The sequence below is a fragment of the Phalacrocorax aristotelis genome, chromosome 16 (genome assembly GCF_949628215.1).
Source record: "Phalacrocorax aristotelis chromosome 16, bGulAri2.1, whole genome shotgun sequence".
NCBI lineage: Eukaryota > Metazoa > Chordata > Aves > Suliformes > Phalacrocoracidae > Phalacrocorax > Phalacrocorax aristotelis.
Genome location: NC_134291.1, coordinates 14,098,316 through 14,107,486, shown reverse-complemented (window position 1 = coordinate 14,107,486; position 9,171 = coordinate 14,098,316). Strand labels below are relative to the sequence as shown.

Here is a 9,171-nt window from a genome sequence, read left to right as displayed (position 1 = left end):
GCAAGCTGCAGTGACTAACCCCCGGGGTGACCGACGCGGAGTCGCTGTCCTGGCTGCCCCGGGACACCTGTAGGTGTGTGCTTGCCACCAGAGGGAGAGTCCACTCCCTGCACAGTTTGCTCACATCGGCAGATTCGGACTCACCCGCTCAGCCTCCCTGGGCGAGCCCTGATGGGATGCACTAAACATCGAGGCATTTGGCGCTGGGATCCTTCAAGGTGAAAAGCAGCATAGTAACGTCTGCAATTCATTACCGAGGTTATTTAATGATTCGTGTGTTATTACTAATTAAGACTCTTGTGCTGTGGCTCCCAGGGAGGACTGGGAGCATTGCCCAAGGCAGTAGCTGCTCTCTCCTCTGTTGCTGGCTATTAAGGGCAAAAGAGGGGGGATAGATCAGTGCGTTTATCCCAGGGGGACTCTGAACCTCTGGCCTCCGCAAAACATAGCTATCAGCTCAGATTCACCTCATGGGGGTCTGGGCTTCCCCTGGGAAAGGTTACAGACTGAGAAAAGATCAACCACTCACCCCAAAGAAGAACCCCTAAGCATCAGCAGAGGCCAGGCAGGGCAGATCCAGAACTGCTTGCGGCAGCCAGCTCTTGACAGCACGGGAAAGACACATGAAAGTCTTCCTGGGCTGCAGGGTAGATCCTGAGCTCTTCTTCACCATCCCATGTAGTTCAGTTTGATTCCGACCCTGCAGCGCTGCAAGAAGGAGCACAGTGGCGAGCAGGCAGGAATGGGAGTGAGAAATGCCCAGCAAACTGCCCCATCTCTGTGCTTGCCCCAGAGGGAGCAAGAGGCAGGGACGTCTCCAAAAGAGGCATCCTCACAAAGGAATAAAACTTGTCCCCATCCACTCAGAACTGCCCTGGGTCCCCCTGACTCCACCACCAAAATATGACAGCTGGGGTAAAAGAGATCTTGAGCAAAAGCTCTCCCCTCTCCTGGCAAATGCTTGAATCCCACCTGCACCATGGTTTGTAACACGGTTTCTTTCTCCTTGGAAGGAGAGAAGTTAAACTCCTGAGAGCCAGAGGAAGGTGGTCCCACCCTGAAAAAACAAAGGCATCAAAGGGGAACATGGATTCCAGTCCCTAAATCCTGCCCTGTTCTAGTACTAAACCTTCCTCATTGTTGGCACCATGAGGGGGAAAAGATTGAGGTGCCCCTGGCACTGAATAGATACAAATGCAAATTTCTTCCTTTTCCTCAAAAACACTGCAGGCATAGAAAATGCTGATGGGAATAGTACAGCGTGAGGCATGATATTTACTGTGCTCAGTTAACCAGAAAGCCAAGCCCAAAATCATCAGCAAGGATAAGCTCATCACCTAACCCATCTTCTCTTAAGGGAGGAGATCTATTGCTTGCAGATAGATGGGTTTGATGGGGTGGCTTTGCTCTATGGTGACCGTGACCCTGCGACCGAGCGGTTCGTGCCATGCTTAGCAGTGTTGTCATCTCATGCCCTCCCCAGATAAATAACCCTTATCTCCTCATCTCTCTCCTGCTTCCCCAAAAATCAGCTATTGCACAAAATGGATCACATGACTCTCTCTAAGAAGCCCATGAAGCACTGCTGTCAGCTCCAGACATGGTATAAATCACAGAGACATCCCAACGGGTATAAATTCTTCGACTGACAAAGCTGCAGCAACAGGGAAACTTCTCCGACAGCCTGGCAAGAGCAGAGGTTTGGAATCCAGGCAGCAAAACAGGTTGGTGGAATGGCTTTTTTTTGGAATAGTTATATTGCTTTGGTTCAGGCTTTTCACTGAGAATCAATGAAGTCCCGAGCTTGGCACAGGCAGGGGCCTTTAGAGGGAGTGACAGTGGAAATAGCTCACATCCTTCTTGCAGGGACTGGTATAAACCGCGATGTGACGTTCCAAATACTCCCAGGGCTTTCTTACCTTTTGGTGGCCTGTTCCTCAGCCAGGAAGTATAACATTTTCTCACAATGTTTAGTGGTTGACATTTAGACGTCAAACCATGTTGGCCATTTGCCTCAGGGTATTTGATCCTGTGAGTGCTTTTCTGGTGCTTTTCCAATGTCTTGCATCAATAAACACCTAAACGTTGAGTGACAAATTAGGCATGTTTTATTAAACTGGCCTGGGACCTCCCCACGCAAAAGTATCTTAAGAAAGAACACAACCTTCAGGGAACCAGGAAGAGAAAGGTTGAAAATGAGCTCATCACTCTTTTTGCGCTCCTTGTCTCAGCCTTCCCCGTTCCTCTGATACGTCCTCTCCTCTTCGTCACATGTCCTGCTTCGGTCCAGCCCTGGACTATTCAAAAATGAAGTGACACCTCTCACTCATGGGGCTCTCCTCCCAACAGCGTTAACCTTCAGCCAAGGCTTTAGCTGAATCATGACCGAAGAGCCCGTGCGGAAGGACAGCGAGATCAGACACCCCAACTCAGGCATGGGCTGCGGACACAAGGATGACAAAGCCAGCCTGGCTTCAAGCCAGATAGCTTTCAGCCACCAGCCTCATCAGCCCCCCTCTGCTCCTGCCTCCAAAGAAGTGTGGAAAAAGGGCGGCCGCATGTTCTCCATCCTGCTGGCCGTGCACTTAGCCCTGCTGGCCTGCACGCTGGTGAGCAGCGGGGCTTTTGAGAAGATTGCCGTGCACGATTACGACGTCTTCTTCCTGCTGACTGTCATGATGCTGATAGTCATCATATGGATCATCTTCTACCTCGCCGGCACCTCCCGGTGCCCAGATGCCATCCTCTGCAAAGACTCCCACGCTGGACCCATCTGGCTGAGAGGTAGGAGTTCTCAAGGGGCTGGGGCTGGAGGTGAGATGCAGGGTGGATGGTTCACAGGGGCATCAGTTATTACAAGGGAAACAGCAACAACCGTAGAATCATAGAATGCTTTAGGTTGGGAGGGACCTTTAGAGGCCATCCAGTCCAACCCCCCCGCAGTGAGCAGGGACATTTTCAACTCTATCAGGTTGCTCAGAGCCCCGTCCAACCTGGCCTTGAGTGTTTCCAGGGATGGGGCATCGACCACCTCCCCGGGCAACCTGGGCCAGGGTTTCACCACCCTCATTATAAAAAATTTTTTCCTTATATCCAGTCTAAATCTCCCCTCCTTTAGTTTAAAATCATCACCCCTTGTCCTGTCACAAGAGGCCTTGCTGAAGAGGTCACCCCCACCCTTCCTATAGTCCCCCTTTAAGCACTGGAAGGCCACAATAAGGTCTCCCCAGATCTGGGGAGACCTTACCTCTGTCCTTATCTCATCTGCCCCAATCTGGGGCACAGTCTCCCCCTGTTATGCTGGAGCATGGCACCATGCCCTGCTTCAGAAGGTTAGCTCCTAGTCCCTCCACTGGTTTCACTGCCAGGTCTCCCTTTATCTGCAAGGACTCTTGGTACCTTACACCAGGCTCCTTCCCAGACTTGCCCTACCTCTTGCAAGAGCTGCTAGCCCTGGTCGGTGTACAGGATTGAGTGAAAATCCCTTCCAGCCAGAATTATTGTACAATTCTGTTGGTGACAAGGTAATTTGGGGGTGGGAGTGGAAAAACAGAGGTAGAGGCAAAGCCTTTCCATGCAATAGTTTCTCTTCTTCCTCTCATCTAACTGCATTACCCCACATGTGCCTACACCTGTCCAACCACAGATATCTTGGTTCCTCAACAGGAGGCCTGGTCCTATTTGCCATTTTCAGCCTTGTCATGGATGTGTTCAAAATAGGATATTACTCGAGCTTCTACAGCTGCCTGTCTGCAATCAAAATAATCTACCCCATTGTGCAAGCAATATTCGTGGTCGTCCAGGTGAGATGGTTATGCTCTGTCTCAGGCAGGGGTAGAGAGACAGAGCCACCAGCAGAAGGAGCTCTGATCCCACGGACATAAATTGATTTAAACTTGTTCTCATCCTGTGACATTTTGGCTTACGCGAGGGTGGCTCATCACAAACTCTAAGCAGCCCCCAGCCAGCCAGGCCTCCTCTCCCACGAAGGGTGGGGAGGGAGGAGGACAGTCAGGGCAGGGGCTGCCTCGCAGTTTGAAGTCCTACACAGAGGACCACCTGCTCTGGGACAACACCAAGGAGGGAAGAGGTCAGACAGGGACAATTTAGACAGGAGCAGGGGCTGGCCACGGGCAAAGCAATGGCAGTAGGACAGGGCAGGAGGAGCAAAGAAAAAGCAGACCACATCCAGCAAATGGCCAGGATCATGGGCTAGTAGGCTGGGCCCAGAGGGACCCAAGCAAAAGAGGCTCCAGCTTGCTCTCTACTGAGCAAGGAGATCCCTACTTCAGAATGTTGTGGTTTGCTTTCTTGCTTTGTTGGAAATAACAACTTCTTTTCTTGCCCCGCCAGACATACTTCCTGTGGATCTCTGCCAAAGACTGTGTCCACGTACACCTGAACGTGACCAGGTAAGCACCGCTGCTCTTTGGATCAAGCAGATTAGTATTAAATAAGTAATTAGCATTAAATAAAATGATTCATAGCTGACTTTTGCTTCCCTGGGGAAGACAACGATGCAGCGGGCAAACCTCAGGCTAAAACAAGATCTTGTCCGTTTTTGCAAGACTGGTTCTACTGGAAACCAATCAGACCTATTAATAAATTCACTATTGAAAAGCTCTTCCAAAACCAACAAGAGGAACCAGGCCTTGCCAATTCTCATGAGCATGGACAAAAAAATAGGAAGAGTGCGAGAGCAGCAAAGCAGGGATCAGGATTTCTAGCCTTGACCACTAGAGTCCTTGCACCACTTCAGGGAGCTCCCACAGCCCCTCTGAGCACGTGCACATCTAACATGGATGGGAGCAACAGGGCCCGGAGCCATTGCTTTAATCTCATTAACCTTGTCCTCCTGCAGGTGCGGCTTGATGCTAACACTGACTACAAACTTAGCAGTGTGGATGTCAGCGGTGACAGATGAGTCTGTTCACAAAGCACATTCAAAGTTGAAGAAGAACATGACAGAGGAAATCTTCAGGTGGCTCCTGAAAGGTAAGCTGCCCATTTGCAAAGCCATCTGGGCCAGGGAGGGAGCCCATGAGGTAGAAATTGTTCTGCAAGTCAGGTTTTATCCCTTTTCAGAAGGCCTATCTAGAGCTGAAGGTTCCTTTAACAGAGCTGGTTTGGTTAAAAGCCAGGTCCTAATGTTCATTTCTTAACCTGTAGCACAGAGGAATCAGAAAGGTGGAAGGCCCTGTACAAATGGGATGGGAATGAAGCAGGGAAGGAAAAAGATTTAACCTGCCACCTAACTTCTTCAGAAAGAACATGAGCACCAGAAAGCTGAGGTTGAAGTGTCCTTGTTTCAAAGTGGTCACATATTCTTCTGTCCTTGATCTTGTTTTTCCCTGACCCTAAGTATCCAGTTCTTCAGGGCTGCTAACAAGTGCTGGCTCCTGGTTTTAATACCACCGCATCTATGTGTTTTTATCTTGTTTCAGCGGGAATGAGAAGTAGCTCAGCTGAAGGATGCAATTGCAACAGCCAAATCTGCCAGATCTTCAAGAACGGCTACTTTTGGCTGTACCCCTTTAACATTGAGTACAGTCTCTTTGCCTCTGCCATGGTCTATGTCATGTGGAAGAATGTTGGACGCTTCATAGACCACCACTCCCACCACATTCACCGCCTGAAGTTCAGGCTCTTCCGAAGGACCTTCTTTGTAGGCATTGTGTTGGGCCTCATCACTCTGGTGAGTGGTTTGGGAGTCCTTATTCTTTACGAGGTGCAGGTAAATTCCAGCACTGAATCCAGCAAGAAGAGCCAAGCACTCACCATGTACTACATCTTCAACATTGTTTGTCTGGGCCTGATGTCTCTTGTCTGCATTGGTGGCTCTGTCATCTACCGGTTTGACAAGAGAGACATGGATCGGCACAAGAACCCAACCAGGACGCTGGACGTGGCCCTGCTGATGGGTGCAGCCTTGGGGCAGTATGCTATTTCCTACTACTCCATTGTGGCCATTGTAGCCAGCACACCAAGGGACGCTATCAGCGCACTCAACCTCACCTATGCCCTCCTAATGATTGCCCAGCACACTTTCCAGAACGTCTTCATTATCGAAGGCCTTCATCGGCAACCCCCCAAGGAAGACCACAAGCATGATTCTCACCAGAAGGATCTCTATGGACTCACCTTTGTCAACATCAATGCAGTGAGCCTCCGCGTGCCCGACACCAGCAGCACCTTGGCCCCCAGCACCGCCTCTGGCACCGAAGCCAACCACCTTTCTGACCTCGTGCGGTCCCTCACCGCCCCCAAGAAGATGAACTGGAGGAGGAAGTTCTTAAGGGAGATCTCCATGTTCCTCCTGCTGAGCAACATCATAGTGAGTACCCGCAGAGAGAAGAGTTTGTCAGGGTGGGGGAGAGGGAAGCAAGCACAAGGGAGAAGTGTCCGTGAAGGAAAGGATACGGCCCATGCAAAAAGAGTCCTTTCTGTGCCTCTGCTATACAGAGAGCACACTTACCTACACCTGCATGTGCAGAGAGCTGTCATTCCTTTGTCACAAGCAAGAGCAACCGCCCTGGAGTTAAGACATTTTAGGTGCTGCCAATAAACCTGTCACTTATCACCAGAATATCGGACAATAGAAATCAGTGGGTACAAGAGAAGAATCAACTTCTGTATTTTTAATTGGGTATTAGCAGATACATAAGAATATCTTATTAAAAGCAATAAAATACATTAAATCCTTCCCTTACACCCCTAAAGAAAGGACATAAAGTGACAAATACCTGGGGTGAAGTCTGGGGTTTCTTGAGAAATGGCAGCATGTCTCTTCTCAAAGCCCATGGCCTAGGAGCCCAAACACTGATCCCAGCTGCTGTGAGAAGCTGCTTACTGACAACTTCAGTTGGGGTTTCCACTTCCAAGAGCAGCCAGGGGACTGCAGTTCCCTGTGAAAGAAACATAGGATTGCAGCTGCACCTCCAAAGCAGCCAAGCACGTGCTATGTCTCTAAATAACCTCCAAATTCTCCTCTAGCCAGTCACATCATGTCCTCAAAATGGTTTTACACTTAAGCTCACAGAGGATGCGCTGACAAGCCCCATGCAACCAGATACGCATGCTGGCTAGGCTTCTGAGCAAAACAAACACAACCGAGCCTGGGGAGGCCGAGCTGCGGCCGGCTCAGCCCTACCCATGCTTGCTCCATCCAAAGAGTTTGGACAGGCCAGGTTCATGCTAACACAAAACACGCTGAAGTTCTTCCTCTGGTGCGTGCTTCGGCACTTGGCTCAAGTCTGTCTCAGCACAAATCAAAACTGGGCTTAAGATACAATGCTAGATCATACCTTCTCTTAATGTAAACACAGGCTCCTGGCATAGGTCCCGTGCTCAGAAGGTCGCTCTTCTCCCATCTCTCATTAGCTGTGATTGCAAGTACTTGCTGTACCACAGACCTTTCTCACTGCAATGTTGTTCTCCTGTTTCATCAAACAGCTCTGGATCATGCCAGCATTTGGTGCCCGGCCCCAGTTTGACAATGACACAGAACTGAACTTCTATGGCGATTCCATGTGGCCGGCCATCGTGGACATTTGCCTGCCCTTTGGCATCTTCTACCGAATGCACGCAGTGGCCAGTTTGCTGGAGGTCTACATCATGTCCTAAAGAGCCCCCTCGCAAGGAAGATGCAATCCTCCTCAACCAATCCACCTTCTTCCTACCCCAGGGCTGGGAGACCACCCAGATGTCCCAAGGGGTCCCTAGCACTGCGTGAATCACGTCCCCTTGCAGTGTTGGGGCATTTATGAATCGTCAGTGAAGATCATCCAAACATAGTCCAGATTTTATTTTTGCTACTTGTGTGTGGATGTGCACGTGTGTGTCTGAAGTTCTTAAAGCTTTAAAGAAAAAAAGATTAAAAAAAAGAGGAAGGTGTCCAGAGCAGGATCACGGTGATTACCCTTGGCTCACGGAGAGACTCACCTTCCTTTTTAAAAGCCTGTTCACTCCATGCCACCGATGTACTCCCCAGCGGGTGCTCGGCACCCTTGGACAGTCGGTGCCTGCCTGCACGCAGAGACCCGGTGGGTCCGAGGGGCCGACGCAGGCGTGGAAGGCAAAGAAAGGGAAACCACTTCAGCTTCTGGTACGGCCAGTCAGAAACCACTCCCCTGCAGAGATGTGAAAAACAGACCAGTGATCACCAAAGCCTTCGGGGAAACATTTTAATCTTTCCTCTCTGTATTGCCTGTTTATATTGGCCCTCTTGACCCTTCCCTGTATCAGCCTCTGCTGTTTTCCTTCCTCTCCAGACCAGGGAGGCCCCACTGCTGCGAGTGGGTTTGCTCCCTGCAGCCTCCTCTTCCCGAGGGCAGCCCGTCTCTACAGGAGAGCTGTGCAGGCGGTCCTGGTCTGGCTGCTCTAAGCACACTATTTTCCCCCTCAGTTCTCCTGGATCGGGGCTCAAGAACCTTAAAGATCGTATGGGCAATACAGTCTGGGGAATGGTAGAGAGATTTGTTTTTCTTTCTTCTTTTTTCTTTTTTTAAATAGATCATGATTTTTTTAAATATATGAACGTTTTTGTACGCAAAGTTATTTATTGATTTTCACTGTAACATTGAACTCCTGAAGGGACCTAAGACACAGAAATCAATCCAATGCCATGGCCAATTCGATCTCCCGTGCCCTGAAGGGGTGCTTGCGCTGCACCCTCAAGCCTGTGCGTGCCTTGAGGCTGCGAGCACAGCCCCAGCACCCAGGCAGCCCCAGTGCACGCAGCGGTGGGGCCCCAGCACAGGTTTGTGGGTGCCTGCAGCTCTACGTGAACCACAGTATGATTGAGGAGGCTTCCAGAGCAGGAGTCCTGGGCTGCAGGAGATAGAAACGGGCCCCTCTGCTGTACCCAGAGTCCAAACAGAGCCTCAGAAAGCCCACGCTGCCAGGCTGGGAGAGCACATGCCAAAATAGCACAGCTGAGCTTTGTCTGTACCCTGAGACATCAGGGTTTGCTGTTCTAATAAAGATCACTGCAAAGGTGGCAGAAATCATCAAGCCTTTTCCTACAGACGGGTGTGCATCCACCAAAGAATAAAGAAAAAGGAAAAAAATGGCAATCACGATACTTGCAATCGAGAGATGCGATTTTCCACCCGACAGCCCAAACTGCCAGCCTGGGCTCGCACATTCCGAACCACCTTTCCCCTCCACACC

The 9,171-nt window shown here is 50.3% G+C and overlaps 1 protein-coding gene across 1 annotated transcript; it reads left to right on the top strand.

Moving 5' to 3' along the window:
- The first annotated feature begins 1,659 nt into the window (after positions 1 to 1,659).
- Positions 1,660 to 8,543, top strand: OTOP2 (otopetrin 2). Its single transcript, XM_075110995.1, has 7 exons — positions 1,660 to 1,724; positions 2,350 to 2,784; positions 3,667 to 3,803; positions 4,354 to 4,412; positions 4,862 to 4,995; positions 5,445 to 6,334; positions 7,453 to 8,543. Exons 2-7 carry the CDS (start codon positions 2,382 to 2,384, stop codon positions 7,621 to 7,623), a joined length of 1,794 nt encoding a protein of 597 aa, XP_074967096.1. The 5' UTR covers positions 1,660 to 1,724; positions 2,350 to 2,381; the 3' UTR covers positions 7,624 to 8,543.
- The last annotated feature ends 628 nt before the right edge of the window (positions 8,544 to 9,171 follow it).

Bases quoted from the DNA above. Each gene is read 5' to 3' on its own strand.
- OTOP2 (XM_075110995.1), top strand. From the start codon at position 2,382: ATGACCGAAGAGCCCGTGCGGAAGGACAGCGAGATCAGACACCCCAAC. The intron at 2,785-3,666 runs GTAGGAGTTCTC...GTTCCTCAACAG, and splicing joins TGGACCCATCTGGCTGAGAG to GAGGCCTGGTCCTATTTGCC. The intron at 4,996-5,444 runs GTAAGCTGCCCA...ATCTTGTTTCAG, and splicing joins CTTCAGGTGGCTCCTGAAAG to CGGGAATGAGAAGTAGCTCA.